The sequence below is a fragment of the Heteronotia binoei genome, chromosome 15 (assembly GCF_032191835.1).
Source record: "Heteronotia binoei isolate CCM8104 ecotype False Entrance Well chromosome 15, APGP_CSIRO_Hbin_v1, whole genome shotgun sequence".
Classification (NCBI taxonomy): Eukaryota; Metazoa; Chordata; class Lepidosauria; order Squamata; family Gekkonidae; genus Heteronotia; species Heteronotia binoei.
In genome coordinates, this window is record NC_083237.1 from 34315608 (window position 1) to 34334970 (window position 19363).

A 19363-nucleotide genomic window follows, 5' to 3' on the forward strand; every position below is an offset into this window, starting at 1 on the left:
CTTCCCTTCCCGCTTCGCCCGCCTGCTGGCTATATCTATATCCCTGCCTGCAAGAAGGTAAGCTTTTTGTTTTCTGGGGAGTTCTGTTTGTTTTTGTTTTCTCTCCCCCCCCCCCGGCAGGCAGGGAGGGGGCTGAAAGCGGTGTGGCCTAGGCTTCCCAACCCCCTCTGCTCTGGCGGGGGACTTCTGGGTTCGCAGCCTAATCTCCCGCCCCCCAGAAATCGGGAAGGGGGGGTGGGGGGGGGAGAACATACCTGCAGGCTTCATATTGTTGAGATCCTGAGCCGTTTGTAAAATGTGTGGCTCCTTTAAGGCTGGGCAGGAAGAGCTTCGGAGAACAGCCCCTCCCTTTTTTTTCCCTTTCGTTTTCACAGCAAGTAGAGTTCCCCAATCTGGTAAGTATTTGTGTGTGTGAGAGGGAGGGGGGAGGGGATTCCCTGGTTTGGAGGCCCTCCCCCCGCTTTAGAAAGCATGGGGGGGGGGAAATGTCTACTGGGCACTCTATTATTCCCTATGGAGAACGATTCCCATAGGGAATAATAGGGAATTGATCCGTGGGTTTTGGGGGCTCTGGGGGGGCTATTTTTTGAGGTAGAGGCACCAAATTTTTAGTATAATATCTAGTGCCTCTCCCCAAAATACCCCCCAAGTTTCAAGAAGATTGGACCAGGGGGTCCAATTCTATGAGCCCCAAAAGATGGTGCCCCTATCCTTCATTATTTCCTATGGAAGGAAAGCATTGAAAAGGTGTGCCGTCCCTTTAAATGTGATGGCCAGAACTCCTTTGGAGTTCAATTATGCTTGTCACATCCTTGTCCCTGGCTCCACCCCCAATGTCTCCTGGCTCCACCCCCAAAGTCTCCTGGCTCCGCCCCCAAAGTACCCAGATTTTTCTTTAATTGGACTTGGCAACCCTAGTGTGGCCTAATGTGCAAATGAGTTCCTGCTGGGCTTTCTCTAAAAAAAAAAAAAAAAAGCCCTGAACGAAACAATGGTGTTGTCAGGGTGTGTGGCATAATATGCAAATGAGTTCCTGCTTCCCCCCCTACAAAAAAGCCCTGTTGAAGGCAACAGCTTTCCTCCACTGTATCTGCTTTCATTTATCTGTTCTGAACTGAGTGCAAATAGACTTCATTTGTCCCATTAGTTGTCTCCTCATGAGCTTGGATGTAGATGAAACAAGTTATTTCCATTAAGCCAGGCTCAGATGTGATAGTAGGCTGAAAACAGCAAATAAATAGTGTGTTGGGACTGGTAATTCTCAATGTGCATGCACTGTGGGGGCTTGAAGCTTGCATTTTGATCATGCATCTCCTGGAATTGAAATAAATGCTGCTTATCAAATGCATTGTGGTATTTTAAGCAGAACAGACAGCATGCAGCTTGTCTGTTTTGAGTTCTGCTAGATACGGAATGTTTTGATATTTATAACTTTGCCATCTGATGTAAGGTAGATTCTGGAGACTGGGAGGCTTCTTGGGTTTCCCAGATGGACATTCCTTTTAAATTTTAGCAAGTGAGGGAAACTGCAAATGGATGGACTTTGAAGAGGAGAGGAAGACAGACAAATGACCTGTGCTTTATGTCATGCAGCACTCTCCAAAAAATGGAGCAGGTCCTTAGAGAGGTCAGATGCCCTATAATGGAACTGACCCCAGTGTGTGTATTTTGCATTTTGTAGAGCTAGCTCATATTTTTGCCACACAATCCTCAACTGAATCAATACTTGCATGGTAAAATATCTTAACTTGTCGCAAAAAAGTGCCTTTTAATGAAATCTTATATTCCCAGGTCTCTCTTTTGTATAAAAGGGTTGAGATTTCATTTATAAGCAGTGGTTTTGAGTGAATGTGACTGTTAGAATGTTGTCATTTGTGCAGTACCAGTCTTAACAGCTTTTGGGCTGATGTTGACCAGTTTCTTAAAGTCCTCATATTTCTGACCTGTGTAGATAGGCTAGCCTGGTCTTATTAGATTTCATGAAGCTAAGCAGGGTTATCCCAGTTTTTACTTGGATGGGGATCAGGAGACTATTTAGAAAGGGTTGCTATGCAGAGGCAAGCAATGGTGTTTGTGTTTTGAAATTAAAATTTCCATAATTCTTTAATGGCTGGAGGGGATGATGGTCAACTGAAGTGGCTTCTTTTATTTACTGTCATCAGTTCTGATATTCTTACAATTTGTACAGGTTTTTTTGTACAAGTACAATTTTTAATATACTCAAATTAATTGAATTTGGAAAGAGGCCATAGCTCAGTGGTCCATCTAGTCCAGCATCCTGCCTCACACAGTGGCCCACCAGTTCCTCTGGAGGTCCAATGACAGAGCACAGAGGCTGAGGCCTTCCCCTGATAGTTGCCTCCTGGCTCTGGGATGCAGAGGTTTACTGCCTCTGAACATGGAGGTGCTCTTCAGCCATGATGGCTAGTAGCCACTGATAGACCTAGCCTTTATAATTTAACTGCTCCCCTTTTAAAGCTATCTATGCTTGTGGGCATTGCTACATCCTCTGGTCATGAATTCTACATTTAAATCACCTGTTGAGTTAAAAAAAACTGCTTCCTTTGTCTGTCTTGAATCTACTGCCCATCAGCCTCATTGGGTGTTATTATTGTGATATTTGGTTAATACAGCAGAGTTCGTCCAGTCACAGAAGTGTGATATTGAGTGAAGAAAATAAATCTCCCAAGAAGAATATTACAAAATAAAGATTACATTTATTAAAGTAGATTCAGTTCACATTCAGGTTGCAGTTGAAAGGAAAGAAAGAAGCCTAAACTAAAGAGCATTTCTAAAACAATCTAAAGGGCACTAATCTCAAGAGCACCTATCACAAGCTAAATCTGGCACTATGTGCTTGGAAGCATGACGGAATTATTTTTACATGAGAGACCTGTAAAGACATGTGACTCTAGGCAGAACCATGCAGAGAATGGAGAGTGTGGTAGAACGTGCTGCTCTGGTTTGCAGGCCCCATTTCCAGCCTACCTTCTTGATTTTTTCTCCCACTTGGAGGGAGCTCCCTCCCTCCACTGGCCTGATCCAACATGGCTTCTCTTATGTTCTTATGTGACACAGAGTGTTGGACTGGAGGGGCCACTGGCCTGATCCAACGTGGCTTCTCTTATGTTCTTATGCAGGGAACCTGACCCTAGTGTCTTAGCATACTGTTTTTCCTACAGATCTGTGATAGAGAGTTGTATGTAAGTAGTGTGCACCCAGAGAGAGGTTCATACCAGTTTTGCATGTAAAAATGCAGTAGTGATACATCAAAGGAGCTCCTTTTTACATTTGCACCACCATCCCGTTCTAAGAGATGGCTCTCTTTTTATTCCAAATGACAGTCAGGATTTCTGTAATTCTGCTTCACTACACTGTACTAATAGTGTAGGCATAACTCTCTTGGAGAACTTCCCCTGGAATCTCACTGGAAGCTGTCTGGCTTCTCAGCGTGGAACCCGTTCTCTCTAGTCTTCTCACGTTGAAAAAAGTAAAAAAAGAGTTTTATTTAACTTTATTTCCCCCTTTCCCTCTCTATAAATAATCTTGGTGTTTCCGGCGGTGATATTTGGGGGATTTTTGGGGACGTCACAGGAAGTGCTGTGAAGTCACTTCCTGTTTCCGGCAGTGGCATTTGGGGGAAATGATGTCACAGGAAGTGATGTCACTTCCTGTTTCTGGCGGTGACATGACATCACCGGAAGTGACGTCACTTCCTGTTTCCGGCAGGTGGCGCGGGGGAAATGATGTCACAGGAAGTGATGTCACTTCCTGTTTCCGGCGGTGGCATGACATCACCGGAAGGGACATCACTTCCTGTTTCCGGCAACGCGCGCGCTTCGCGCGCGCGCACCCCTACCTTCCCCCCCCCAAAGGTGTCCCTGGCTGGCCTTCAGACATTATGGCCACCCTAGATGTTTCTGCAAACCTGCAGCTTTTCTCACGCTCATAAAAAAATCTACTTTGCCTGTTCATAGTTCCAGTCTCTAGATTTAAGTAGCCATGTTTAGAATTAGATATAATGCTATGAAGTTGTATGCAGATCTAGATAAAGGATCATTAAACTAAAACATACAACCATTTTAGGTTTCTTTAATCTGGTGACAGCATACTTCTTAACTGTCACCATTGAAAACAAAATGGCCGGCTGTTTCTATAAATAAGCAAGTATCCTGGTGACCAGGTGGATGTTTGTTACCATGCCAGCAGCATAAAGACTTCTGCACATAGGGACCAAGAAGAAGATGCTTTCACCTCAGTTTAAATAAAGTGACATTGTTCCATTCACTGACATTGTAATAGGTTTAAAACAACTATCATTTCAACTGTGGAAGGTTTAATTATGCAAAGCAGAGGTAATAATTACAAAATCTTTATCCTAAGGTGCTTGGCCCCAGGACATTAAAGGGGTTTTTTGCTATTAATTATATCCACAAAAGAAAGGGGTAGGAATAGAAGAAAGAGCCCTTGTTGCTTACTCAATTATGCCTGCATGCTGTAGAAAACATTGGGAGGCCAAGAAACAACTACATAGCTCATTTTTTTAAAGTACACATATACATTGTATGCAAATTCTCGCAATGCACAGTGACTGCTTAAGTTGGTAATGCATCAGAACGCTTGTGTTGCATTGCAGTTTAAAAAGAGAACAACAAAAAATGGCTCCTCCACTTGTAAGTAAAGATGCCTTGTCTGGAATGCTGTTTTTATGCCCTAATTTGTTTACTTGTGTCTTAGGGTCAAGGTTTGGTGACAATGTGGAATATTTGGTGGGTGGATGGATTAAAAGCTATAAGACAACAGCCTGTGCCTTTAAGAGGAGAGTTCTATTAACAGTGGTTCAATCACGCCAGCTCAATAGAACCACCGTAATGAGAAGCAGAGTCCTTTGGAATACCAATAGCTAGGAAGCAAACAACGGAGTCCTTGACATGCCACTGTGGGGAATAGGATGCTGAACTAGATGGATGCTTAGACTGATGCTGCAAGGCACTTCTGTGGTAGAGTAGGCAGTCACTGGCATTCCTTCTCTCTTGCCCCAGGAAGGATTTCCCCTTTTACTCCACTGCAATTTAAGGCAAGGAATCTAGTACATCTCTCCACACCAACCTCCTTGAAATCTGTGTAAGTTCAATTAGGATATCTACATTTAGGAAACAGACAGTTTTAGTACTTGGCTCAGTGATTGTATTTTTTTGCCTTCAGGGCACTCCACTAAAGGATAATTACCACTATCAGTTGCCAGATTTTCATTTGGGAGAGAAAAGTAGCTCCTGTGATCTCTCTAAAGCTAACAAGGGCAACTGAATGGCTTTCTGAGAATTCTACCCCCTGCCCCCATCCAGTGCCTCGAAAGTGCACTGAAGGTGAAGTCAGAACAGTCCAGATTAGAGTGGCCTCTGTTCCTGAACACATTCCAAATTAAATTGCCAATTAATAATAACAACAATAACAGCAACAAAAATAATTTGTTGGGGTTATTTTTTCCTTCTGAAGCCTTTTGAGAACTGTAGCGATTTTATCATCAGAGGCTAACCTTTCTGGAATAATGGGATCCAAATCTTTGGCATACACTGCAAAAATGGAGGCATGTTGTGCAGCAGTATTTAGAAATTATCCAATATGGAAGCACATCTAAGGGCAGCAGTCCTCCATAAATGCAGCTCTATCAGACCCTTATCAGGTATTTGATGGCTCCCACTGACACACCTTTTCTTAGCACAACCTTTCTTACAGCCATGGTATTTCCCCTCACTGTTTTGGTTGGGGATGCTAATCTTAATTATGTTGAAGATGTGTTTTAAGCCCCACCTACATTTAAAGAAAATCAGGAATTTTTCTCATTGCTGCCCTCTAGAGGAAAAGTCCCAAATACGGAGGCATCCCTCAAGAATGCCCTACTAACCCGCAACAGCAAATCAAAGGTCACAACTTGGTAGTGATCTATCTCTGCAGCTTTCCTTATCTCCTCCAAGCTGGAATGCTACAGAAAATGTAGCATATTTCACTATGAATGACAAACCAGGGAAGTCCACTGGCTAAGCTCGAGAGCTGGGAGGTCTGCCTCATTAGCTGGCTTTCCCATTCTCTGCCTGGCCGAGTGGGAAAAAGTTCTCTGGCAGACAGCTGAGATCAGGATTCTCACAATAGGAACTTTAACTGGGTAGCCAAAGATTTGTACTGGCAGCAGTCTGGAAAACGAGCTATGGTGGAGGGCACTGGAAGCAGTAAAATCTAGAGCCCAACTGGAGGATTAAACAGGAAGTTAGTAACCTCGTCCCTTTCTGTAGCCAGAGTTGGAGCACACGAAGACCTAGAGAATGTGGCTCTCCTCCTAAAGTTGCCAGGTGAGCATTTTTTCCCCAATGCCATGTGGTGCAGGTTTTTACTCTGGCTGCCTTCTTTGCTCCTGGGGAGACTGGGAATGGATAGGTCCACTCAGGCAGTTCCCAGTTCCACCAGCTCTTTGATAGGAAATTTCTCTGGTGCTCTGGTGGTAGAGAAGGCAAGGGGTCTTCCCCTGGAGGATCTGGGGTGCAGGGAACTTAAGATAATGGGGGGGAGGGTGTCACAAACCCTTGAGGTGTCCTTCAGTCAAGTTGATACAGGGCCAAGACCAGTCCTGACAGTGGCTTGGAGATAAATCCCCATTCTTTCAACCTAAACCTCCCCGAGTTATCTTGCATGTCTTTTGTAAGAGCACTGAGACGTGTAAGAACTGCATGTTTCAAATGCCACCTGTTATTGTTACCTGGCTTTAGCCCCATTTGTGTCATTAGGTGAACGGACATTCCTCAGGTGATGGGAGGTGGAGCTTGAAACCATTGATCTTCAGGTAGAACTGGTCACCTGACCAGTGATGGAGATTCTTGAAACTTTATTTATTATGAAAGGCCCCCTGGAATCACAAGATCAAAAACTTCAATTAAAAGTGGATTTGTGTTCAATCTGGAGTTCTGATGCTGACAACTGTTAGTGACGTATCTCCTCAATGCTGGCCTGTTGCACATGGTCTCCTGTATTTTAATGGCAGTAAAAAGGGGAGGAGAGGGTGGCCTGTGAATTGCTGACATTCTCTTTGAGTTACAAAGGCCAGGGCCCCATTATCCAGGGCAGAAGGACAGGTATGCAGTGTTCCCTCTGAGTTAGTGTGAGCTAGCTCACATTTTTTAGCCTCCAGCTCACACATTTTTGTCTTAGCTCAGGAAAAATGACCCCAAAGCAAACTAATTGATGCAGCAGCTCACAACTTTAATGCCAGTAGTTCATGAAGTAGAATTTTTGCTTGCAAGACTCCACAGCTTAGAGGGAGTATTACATGTGAATCCACATATGCATGTTAATACTAGAAGCACTCCCAGCGCTAATTTCTGCACTTCAGGGATACCCAAGAGCAGAGGTGTCAAACATGCAGTTTGGGGGCCAAATCAGGCCCCCAGAGGGCTCGTATCAGGCCTGCAAGCAACTGGCTGCCATCTGCTTCCTTCTCCCTCTCTCTTGCTTCCTTCTGCATAACAGCTTGCTCAAGGCTTGCTCAATCACATAGGAGCTACATAGCACAGCCTTTATTTTCTCCTTTGGCTAAGGTTCCTCCCTTGGAGAGGAAGGGGGAGGAGGCAGAGCTTGCTTTGCCAGGCTCTCTCAATCGCTCTGCAGAGCTACTGAGCCAAGCCTCTCTTCCTTCTATTGGCTGAGACTCCTCTTCTTTGTGGTCCCCTGGGGAAGGAAGGAAACAGCCAGAGTTTCTCTTGCCCAGTTCCCTGGATCCCATGGGAGAAATACAAAGAAAGCACCTTTAAGACCAAGTGCTAATGTTTTAAGCATGTTTTAAGTTTTTTTTTTAAATCTTTAATTGTGTCCTTTATAAAGTTTATATCTTTGCTACCTAATCTTAAATAGGTACACACATGGCCCGGCCAGACATGGCCCAGACTGGCCTGACAAGATCTCATTTATGTCAGATCCAGCCCTCATAACAAATGAGTTTGACACCACTGCCCTAGAGCTAGCATTACAATGCCCTGTGAAAGATTTACTGTGTCATACTAAGCAAATTTATACCTGTCTCAGTCCAGTGGTGTCAACTGACTTAAAAGGATGTAATATTGCTTTGGATGACTCTGTCATTCTCTAGCCATACGTTCATCAAAACTGCTTTTCTTCCAAATTCTATACCAGCACCAATAAAATATAAGGGAACAATGCTGACAAGCTAAAAAAAAGCAAATGCAATTAAGCCAATTTGCATGCATTTGCTAATTTAACAATTTTGCTTTTACCAGCCATCAAGGACAAAAGTTGCCTAGAATGCTGAAGCGCCTCCCCTCCACCCAGTTGGATTGTTGTTCAACTCCATGTTGCGGTTTGTGAAATTTCACTAGGCATGGTTTTTAAATTATCATTGCAGCCATAAGGGCTAGAAACCTAGAACTGGCAAAAAAACAAAACAAAAAACCCTATCCCAATAACAAATCTTGAAAATTATTCAGAATACTGAGTTCTGCGCTGAACAAGATGTGCAAAACACATAGAGTTCTGCTGCTCATTTCCCTTGAAACGATTATTTATTACAAAGCACAGACTACTGTGGGGAGCTAAACAAAGGTGAGAACGAATTTCAAGTGCATTTGTACACAATGCACACACAGCAAAGTGGGACCACATACTGGTGGATGTGCAAAAGGCATGCAAGTGGCACTTTCCGTCCATCACAGTGCGCACGCTGGACCGGGCGAGAGAACTGCATGGTCACAAGTCTCTTAATACCAAGATATTGGCACCCAAGTCCCTCTTTCTATCCATCCCGGTGTATCCGCTGGTGCTGCAGCAGGTTCGAGGGATGTGCAAAGCCCTTCTGACAGACTGGGCACTTGTAGGGGGTCTCTCCTGTGTGAACCTTCTCGTGGACGGTCAGGTAGGCCAGGTCTTTGAAAAGCTTGCCACAGTGTTGGCACCGGTGAGGCCGCTCAGTGCTGTGGACACGCTGATGCTGCAAGAGGAGTGAGGGCCGTGAAAAGGCCTTCCCGCATGCTTCGCAAGCGTAGGGGCGTTCACCAGTGTGTGAGCGTGTGTGGATAGCTAAGTAGGACGACTGCTTGAAAGCTTTGCCGCAGGTCGGGCAGGCAAAGGGCCGCTCCCCAGTGTGCACACGCTCGTGCGAGGCCAAGGCATTTGACTGTTTGAAAGCCTTGCCGCAGAGGGCGCAGGAAAAGGGACGGTCGCCCGTGTGCACCCGCTCATGGACCCGCAGGCTGTGTCCGTAAGCAAAACGCTTGCCACACACACCGCAGACGTGGGGCTTGTCGTCACAGTGCTGCCGCTGGTGCAAGAGGAGGGCCCCTGCTGCTGCAAAACCCTTCCCGCAGGCTGCACAGGCAAAGGGCCGCTCTGAACAATGCGTGAGCATGTGCCGCTGTAACTCATAGGGTGTCTTGAAGCGTTTGGTGCAGGCCACACAGCGGTGAGGCCGCTCGCTCGAGTGGATGCGGCGATGCTCTGCTAGGTTGGACGCTCGCTTGAAACGCTTCCCACACAGCTCGCAGCGGTGAGGCCGCTCTTCCGTGTGCACGAGAGAGTGGCTCTTGTAGTCAGAGTGACGCTTGAAGGAGGCCTGAAGAACGGAGGGGGGCGGAATAGATAGAAGAACAATACACACACATTCAGAGAGCACCACAGAATTTGTCTGTGAGACAGACCAGAATGGACTTTTCACACTGCTTCTGTACAGAAATCAGTGCTTGCTGGTTTTCCATTATATTGTTCTGGCCCTCTCGCTAGGTATTCCCACATGTTAAAGACCATTTTGTCCTCTTGCACCTTAGCAGTGCCTTTTGCACTACTCAGGTTGGCGGTGAAAGGAAACAGTTTAGGAGTTAGCCAGCAAATGACAAACAAAACTGGCTTGCTGGTAAAGACAAGTCTTGGTGGGTGAGGAGGGGAAGGGCTATGATGTGTGTGCTGCCCTTCATGTTTAGAAGGAATAAAGGCTGCTTTAAGGACTGCACAATCTTCTCTTCCCACCCCCACTGAAGTTCATATACCTGACAGGCCTCATTGTGGGTAGCTCAAAGGAGCAGAGCTCCAGAACCTCTAAAATTTTATTCTTTCTCCTTGCCTGCCCAAATACTCGCTTCTGGGCATCATCATTCAAAACCCTTTTAAAGAATTTTGCTTAGATTTGACAAACTTTCTAATATTTTCCCCCACAAAAAATGGAAAAATAACCAGAAGATATCAAGCAGACATACAGAAATCTGCATCCTGCCACTGTGGCCACACAGGAGAAAGTGATTTTAGAAGTATAATGGCCGTAAGGTTTTATTATGACAATTTTAATTCAAGAAGCATTTTAAAGTACGTAGATGCTGAGCTGATATAATTTAGTACACCTTTCTGTGATGTCAGGGATGTGTGGCAGATGCAAATGACTTTTGCAAACGAGTTGTGCTAATGAACTCAAGCACCTCTTTTTCTCAATGACCCCTGCCTGCACTTAACCAGATACTGCAAAATACAATTTCGTCTTTAGGATTCTACACTCTCCTGGGAGACTGCAGCCTTCCCTGTGAGAGGAAACCAGGTTGTGTGAAGTGCTATATTTAGTTCCTCCCAGTTGCGGAAGTCTCTGCCTTAAAATAGCACCTGGATTCTTTAAACCCACTCCAAAGGTTGGACTGATGGGCAGCGCAAGCTCCTCACCCCACATCCATATAGCTCAGGGGAAATTATGATTTCAAACCACCCCGTCCCAACTCCCCCACATCTGCTTCCACACCTGGCACAGCTGGCAATGGAACGGGCGCTCCTCATTGTGGACCACCTCATGGCTGAACAGCTCCCATGCCCGCTTGAAGGCCTTGGCACAGACGGCACACTGAAATGGCTTCTCATCCACAATCACCTCCCGGATCTCCAAGTCCTCCCTCTCCCGGCTGCCGTGTTCCAAAAGCTGCTGTTGGTAGGAAGAGAGGAGTGCCAGTCCTGGGGTGGGCACCAGCTTGGCAGAGGAATATACGCCGTGCTCGTCTATCAGCTGCACAATGTCCTCTGGGGTGTCCCCTTTCTCCCCAGCTTCCTGCCAGCTCTCCACAGATTCCTCATGAGCATCCTGCAACTGGAGGTGCCTCCCCTGGGAATGCCTAGCGTCTCCTGTGCTCTCCATGAGTGTCTCTGCCTTGTGGGACACAGACTCTGGCTTCCGATGCTGCTGGGCTTTGCAGCGGGATAGCCAGAAGAGATGCACTTTGGCTACCTTATCTTTGGAAGCCTGGCCGGCAACATTCTTGTTTGGGGAGGGGATCCTGAGAAAGTTCTTCCCAGAGCGGCCTGATGAGCTTCCACCAGAGTCTGGCTCATTCTCACTGTCACTCCAGTCCCCCAGGGATACTGGGGGTTCTGATCCCTCAGAGCCACTTTCAGGTCTGTGGCTCAGTGAGAAATCTGGATCAGTATTGAGAGGAGGAGGACTATCCATCATGACTATCCTTTGACCAGCAGAGTCCTGTACAAGAAAGAATAACTCAGCTGAGCAATTCTATTTAGCATTCAAAGCACTTTCTGTAGGCACTCACACTGGTCCTTAAATGGTTAGATTAAATCAGTATATTTATACCCATGCTGCAGACGAGAGACTGAGCTTGAAGCACAGTAGTTCCCCAAATACAACAACTAAAGAGTTTGTGGCTCAGGTGCAACTTGAACGAATGCTTTTGTGGTCTCACTCTCAGCCACTATGTTAAGCCTGCTCAAAAAGAACACATACTTCTTTGCTTGCAGCACTCATACAGCTTGCACCCTGCTCTGGGTCCCATTTCTTTATTTATGTCATTTATAGCCTGCCTTTCTCCCCAGTGGGGATGCCAAGTGGTTCTTTTCTCCTTCATTTTATTCACCCCGCAAGCAATATTAATCCAGCAGCACCATGCTCTCTTCAAGTTCTTGTTTCTTGTTTTCTTGAGCACGGATGATGAGCTCAGTATTCAGCAACTTCTAAAAGAGATCTTCTGAAGGGCTCTTGCAAGCTGGACAATAGTGGATAATATTTTGCTGATATATGAAGGCCCCTTCTAAAGGAGAAACATTCATACAACAGAAAACATTTCAACCCAGGCTAGAGCAGGTGTGGCCAAACTGCAGCTCTGGAGCCACATGTGGCTCTTGCACACATATTGTTTGTCTCTCAAAGCCATCAGCTGGTGAATGCATTTAAAGTTAAAGTTGCTTTCTTTCCTCCCCCACCTCTCCCTCCCCCATCTATTTGCCTTCTTTCCTTTCCTTCCTTCCCCCAAACATCTGATGTTCATATCTTGTGGCTCTCAAACATCTGACATTTATTCTATGTGGCTTTTACATTAAGCAAGTTTGGCCACCCTGGGCCATGTGCAATTTCCTATGTACGGCCATAGTGCACAGGTCACATGCACATATACATACACTAGAAAAGTGTAGGTCAATCAAGGTTTTGCTGTACAAAATGCATACCTGTGCACATATCACCTGTGATGATAACCAACATACAGATTGCAAACTGTTTCCTACACAGAAAAGGTTGTGCAGGATTTTGGTCATGTTCTAAACTGCTCTTCCTGAACACACATGAGATGTTTTACTTTTTTGCTCCACAGTGTTTGTTGGCACACCATGCTTTTCTTCTTCAAAGTCAAGGCTACTTTCCCAAACCAACAAAATACACTCCACAGACTTGCTGAACTGGATAGGAAGGGGTGTGTGTGTGGGCAGGAGGACTATTCCTCATTTGACAGATTTCAGGTGATGGAAGTTGGAGAGGAGTTCGCAGGCCTTGTGGTTGGGAAGTATGGGCTACTTTTGAATTTCGTTCTTCCTTCTTTTGCAACTGTCAGTCTCTAAACCAATATAGATGAAGCTTTCCTCAAAATACTCACCACACATCCAAGTTCAAGGGCAATTTCTTAGTATCGAGGGGAGGGATACATTCTCTGCTCATACTTAAATACACTGCCGTTCCAGCACATTCCAACACCATTCCAAATGTGTTCTGGAATTAAAGCCTAATATTCTCTCTTTCCTTTCCTTTCATGAGTCCATCTAAGCTGCAGTGCATATGTGTGTGTGTGTCTAAGCCTCAGAGCAGCCAGCATAACTACCTAAAATGCCAAAAGATTGTTCTCCGCATTTCAATATACTTACTTAAATGCATCTCTCCAGCCAGACTTAAGACTATCTGCAAGCAAAATGGAACGCCAAATGTGGCACAGTGCTCCTTTCAAAACAGCACGCTGCAATACTATCCATCACTCCAGGTTCTCCAGCTATCCAGTTGGAAGCTAATTCAACAACAACAACAAAAATTCTAAGAGTCAACTGGATTCTTTGACGATTAGCAAGAAAGGTAATAAACAACCAGAAAAACCCAGCCTTGCAGAACAAAATATCTAGTAATGCTGGGCTTTCTAATAACATGCATCAGGCAGGATATTAGCCAGGAGATGGTAAGCTGCAGTACTGCAGTCCAAGCTCTGCTCATGACCCAAGTTTGATCCCAGCAGAAGCTGGGTTCAGGTAGCTGGGTCAAGGTTGACTCTGCCTTCCATCCTTCCAAGGTTGGTAAAATGAGTACCCAGCTTGCTGGGGGTAAAGTGTAAATGACTGGGGAAGGCAAAGGCAAAACACCCTGTAAAAAATCTGCCATGAAAACATTGTGAAAGCAATGTCACCCCAGAGTCAGAAATGACTGGTGCTTGCACAGGGGACTACCATTACCTTTTTAAACTACGAAATCTGTCCCCCTGACCATCTTCCTTTCATCCCTAAGAGAAACCTGGCCATCCCTATGAGAAACCTGGCAGTTTGGGAAAACATCCAAAGAGCCTTCGTTGTTATGTATTTCTGACTGCCCAAGGTCTTATTCTGATGGCAGAGAAAATCAGATTTTGTTCATGAAGAAGATATGTTGGAATTAACTCCATGGCGCAGAGAATAACACAACACAGGCCTGGGGCAAAAACAGTGTAATAAAACTGGGAAGCTGATTTGCTCTGAGGTGTATGAAGTTATCCTAAGACGACTGCAACTTTCACAGACAGTAAAAAATAACCTGCCTCCTACCTGAAAAATCTTTAGGGGTGGAGCAATGGATAATACATCCTGTGTACTTTGTGTGTGGAAGAATGGGGATTATATTACAGTCTTTATAAACGTTTGGCTGTGCATTTTATGAGAGGGGGAAAGAAGGGTGGAGGGTGACGTTTCACCTGCTAAAATTAAACCAAAAGGTGTTTTTCTTTATGTAGCAAATTAATGGCTTAATGTTTTCCCTTAACACCACTTTTCCATGGGGGGGGGGAGGTCCCTTATTCCTGCCCCTCCCCCTTCAAGAGGCATTTACTGCCAAAGCAACATTGCCACACTGCTCAGGCTTTTATCTGAAGTGCCCCCCCAGCAGAGCCCCACCTCCCATCCCAGGTGTTGCACCCCTCCCAGACCAAGAAGGGGGGGAGAAAGTGAAGCCAGCCTCTTTTTTGCCTGCAGGGAAGAGGACACGACTATGACTCACCCCAGAGCCGCCGCCTCCTCCTTCCTCCGCCCCTTCTCGCCGGCGCCGTTTTGCACCAGCCCACCCCTCCCTTGCAAAAGAAAAAACCCCTCCCCCTCCCCTTTCTCTACGCAGACTCAACAGCACCTCCGACGGCCTCGTTCCTTAGCCCCCCCTTCCTCCTGTAATGCGCATGCCCCATCTTGCACCCCTGGCTTCTCTTTGGCCGAGGGTCCCCCCAACCTAGCCACGCCTCGGCTTGTCTGCAGGTGACGCGCGACTTTCCCTCCCTCTACAGACTGGCTCTTGACTGGCATGAAGAAAAATTCCCGCAAAAAAAGGGAGTTCTCTGATGTGGCCCGATCCTAGAATAGTCCCCTGCAGTTCAGAACGGTTTACACTCAAAGCGGGGTACAGGAGGAGAGCTCATTAGATCTCGCAGGCTGTTGCTCAAGTGAGGAATCTGGGCTCGAACCTGCGAGTTGTCAACCTGAGAACTATAGTTTTCATTAAAACAACAAAGAAGTCATGTAAAAATAAACAGAATACAGATTTTAAAGCCTTACATGTTCAGGGTGGCTTCAAATGATTCCTCAAGCAATGCCACCAAACATTCTGATCATTTAAAAAAAGTTTTAGATGGCATTCTTTCAGATCAGCAATATGTGACTGAAATGGCCTTGCTCTGGTTTTTGAAGTATACCATTTTTTTAATGTAAAGTATGGAGAGCACAAAAGTAGGCTTGAAACACAACATAAAAAAAACTTAAGATCATGGCTTCCGGCCCCATCACACCTTGGCAATAGGAAGACATGGAAGTAGTGACAGACCTCACATTTCTGGGATCCAAGATCACTGCAGATGGTGACTGTAGCCATGAAATTAAAAGACCTTTGCTCCTTGGGAAGATAGCTATGGCGAACCTGGGCAGTATAATAAAAAGTAGAGACATCACCCTGCCAACAAAAGTCCGTATAGTCAAAGCGATGGTATTCCCAGTGGTAATGTATGGCTGTGAGAGCTGGACCATAAGGAAGGCCAAGCGCAGAAGAATAGATGCTTTTGAGCTGTGGTGCTGGAGAAGAATCTTGAGAGTCCCTTGGACTGCAAGAAGATCAAATCAGTCAGTCCTAAGGGAAATCAACCCAGACTGTTCCCTGGAAGGTCAGATGCTGAAGCTCAAATACTTTGGCCACCAAGTGAGAAGGGAGCACTCACTGGAGAAGATCCTGATGCTGAGAAAGACAGGCAAAAGAAGAGACGGCAAAAGATGAGATGGCTTGACAGCGTTACTGATATAACACGAATTTGAGCAGACTTCGGAGGATGGTGGAAGACAGGAGGGCCTGGCGTGACTTTGTCCATGGAGTCGCAAAGAGTTGGACTCGACTGTGCGAGTGAACAACAAAAAAGTGTCCACTTATTTTTTTTGCATGGCACACACAAAACTATTTTCATCATCAAAGGGTCTCCCGAGTGCAGTTGCAAGTTTGTATGCTTTTAGGATTCAAGCAGGACCAGGATTTTCTCTCCCAACAAAATTAGAATAGCGAAGATTTTGTGTTATTGGGACAGGTCTTATTATATCCTCATGCTTCCAGAAATCGCTATGTGTTTATGTGTTTGAACTTTGTGCAGATTTTCAAGTAGCAGGGTGCTAGGCCTCCATCTGATAAAGTCTGCACAGAAGCATATTAAAATAAATTTGATATATAAGATACCATAAAGGCTGTCTTCTGGCCCTTTTAAAAAGCGAAACTTAAAAACATAAAAACAAGATTCCTCAAAACCCATCATGTGGAGTGTAATGCATTTAAATGGAATGCACTTTTTAAAAGAAGTACACAGCAACCTGAACTTCAATGGGCAGACAAGATCTGTAAGATAATTGGACTGGGAAGGAATCTGAAATTAAAACTGTAGAAAATCTGTCCTAAAACATATGTTTGTGTGAGGGGTCCCCAACCTTTTTGACCTTGTGGGCACCTTTGGAATTCTGACATGGTCTGGTGGGCACAGCAACAAAATGGCTGCCACAGTAGGCAGAGCCAGCCGCAAAATGACTGCTGCAGCTTAACTTCAGTCACACAGTGAAAGCCCTTCTGCTGTGGTGGCAGCTGCTGCCAAAGCAACATTTAAAAAAACCTGCTCAACACTGGTCTCAACCTTTTTATGTATATGAATTCAGGGAGTGGCTGGACATATACACAGGAATCTGTTTGGGATGTGTGCTACATAGAGTACTGTGCTTTTTGGTGTTTATGTGTGATCATTGAACAAAATTTATTAAGAGCTTTGGAGTTAGGTATCATCAGTCTGCTGCCGATGTCACAGCTATATATGTATTTATTAAAATATTCCCTGCTTTTCCTCCTGGTTGAAGGTGCCTTGCAATAATATTTCTTTGATGAAGCCCCTGAAAGCTGCTGTCTCCCTCTTTGGCCACTGCCTGACTGCCCTTATCCAATGAACAAAAGGGTACAATCTGAAGCAAGAACACAGGTTTTTGTTGGTGTGGAAGGCTAAAGTCCTGAAACTATCCTCAGCAGACTTTATTAAGAACTTAAGGTGTGCTTAATCTAGGCAACTGTTTTAAAAAATTAAAAAGCAGTGGCTATGGCCAAGGCTATCTTTTTATCTACATCAAATTTTTAGGCATCTGGACAAGACTGAGCTTGCTGTGCTGATACATGCTTCTGTAACCTGTAAACTAGACTATGTTACCATGTTATATGTGGGGCTGCCCTTGAAGACAATTTGGAAGCTTCAACTAGCATAAAACGCAGCTTGCCCTTTTGTTAACAGGGATAGTGTCTTGTATCATACAGCGCTGTCTTTAAAACAGCTTCAGTGACTTCACTTCTGTGTTCAAGCCTTTTGCCATCTAGGATGCACATATCAAAAGTCGCAGATCTAAAAACCTGTGAACAGTGCTCTCCCTAGACTGGTTCAGTTGGCTAGAGCTTGGTCATGTGTCTTCTCTCTAGCTGACCCTCAGCTGTGGAATGAGCTCCCCCTGGAGGTCTGTCTGATCCTGTTGCTGGAAAAAGAATATTTGTATACCAATCTGACACTAAAAATGGCAGTGTTCAGAAATCATTCAGGGGACACATTTTAAACTTCAAGGACATGCTGATCTAAAAGTTATTATACTCTTTCAAAAGAACTTCATTCAACATGGCTTTTCTTATGTTCACTGGACAGCCTAGAAAAATGCTGAGGAAACAATTATTTTCCTGTATTCAGTTCAGCCCAGACCAAGTCAGTAGCTGATATCAGGTGTTGTTGCTTTGGCAACCAATTATAGGCTCTTGATATGGGGCCTTGGGATATGCCTGAAATGAGGGAGCAGCACCTGTGTACCAGCCTCATCTTGAAAACTACTTTACAACACGTTGCAATGGAGACGGTTCCCCCAAGGAGCAGGCCTCTCAGTAGGCCAGATGCCACTGATTTGAATGTGTGTTTGGATGCAAGCTTCCCCTTCAGTTCTTAGTCTAGTAATAAGATTTCAGAACCAAGTTACTGTCAAGTCTGTCTGTATCTATGGCTCAGTCAAAGAGCATTCTGGGGAGAACTAAAGTATATTCAAATGCTGCTAGCTCGTACCTTCCCTCCCCCTCCGTTGCTGTAGTGAGTGTCCTTGCTTTGAAATGGAAAGATGTGAAAGTCTCATCTGTGCCTTCTCAGGCCTGGCTCTCAGAAGGGAGTCAGGAGCCCACTACGATCAAGGCCATGCAAGCCTGAGAACGAAATGGTAACATCAATGTGTGAATGTGCCCTGCATAATCCCCCCCCTTAGGAATCCCTTTGAAGTGCCCCATATATGCAACGTATCTACAGGTTATTCTTTAGTCTTTCAATGCTGGCCTAGCCTCAAGTATCAGTATCAATAAAGTAGTTTCTTTGTATCAACAATGACTCGTTATTGAATCTGCCGACTTGACAGTAGTGGCTGATGGAGTTTGTCTCAGGAATGGCATCCCCGCAAGGAGATGATCTTGTACTGTCCACCACTCTATAGCTGGTAGAATGTGATGTGGAACTGTCAGTAGGTTCGTTGGCATTGACGATGTGGATGGAACGATTGAACGAACCACAATTGTAGGGGTCTCATGTGAAGTTTTGCATGAGAAAGGACCAAGGTTGTGGCCGCCATCAAACCCAGCATGCGTTGGAAGGTAAGGGCTGTCTGGATTGGACGAGATATGATAGCATCGGCCAATGTTTGAATATTGTTGACTCTGTCTGCTGGTAGGTAGGCTTTGTGATCTATAGTCGATAGACATGCTCCTATAAATTGGATGTCTTGTGTTGGAACAAGGTTGGTTTTGGTGGTTGACTTGTAGACCTAGGGAAGATAAAAGCATTAGAGTGGTCGAAATGTCTTTTTGCAGTTGCTCTCTTGATTGACTCGCTATGAGCCAGTCGTCTATATAAGGATATATTGCGATTTTCTGTTGACGAAGTGACACCACCGCCACCATCATGTACTTTGTGAACTTGGTGCTGTCAATAGGCCAAAGGGGAGAGCTTGGAACTGGTAGTGATCGTTCCTGACAGCAAACCTCAGGAATCTTCTGTGGCAATAATTGATTGTAAGATGGAAATAAGCGTCTTGTAGGTCGATGAGTGCCATCCAAGCATTCTTTGGAATGAGAGGGAGGATAGACTGCAAAGTGATCATGTGGAATTTTTTGTACTGAATGTGACTGTTGAGTTCACAAAGGTCCAATATTGGACGTTGCCCTCCATCTTTCTTTGGAACCAGGAAGTATCGGGAGTAAAAACCCGTGCGATGGTATTGAGGTGGAACTGGTTCTATGGCCGCTTTGGCCAGCAGGGCGGCA

At 45.2% G+C, this 19363-nt stretch overlaps 1 protein-coding gene across 1 annotated transcript; it reads right to left on the reverse strand.

The window, feature by feature from the left end:
* Nucleotides 1-8545: 8545 nt before the first annotated feature.
* Nucleotides 8546-14561, reverse strand: LOC132584522 (zinc finger protein 501-like). The gene is made up of 4 exons (XM_060256418.1): nt 14534-14561; nt 13168-13304; nt 10775-11500; nt 8546-9610 (listed from the first exon to the last, which is right to left on the reverse strand). The coding sequence occupies exons 3-4, from the start codon at nt 11474-11476 to the stop codon at nt 8795-8797; spliced, it is 1518 nt and encodes a 505-aa protein (XP_060112401.1). The 5' UTR covers nt 11477-11500; nt 13168-13304; nt 14534-14561; the 3' UTR covers nt 8546-8794.
* Between the last annotated feature and the right edge of the window lie 4802 nt (nt 14562-19363).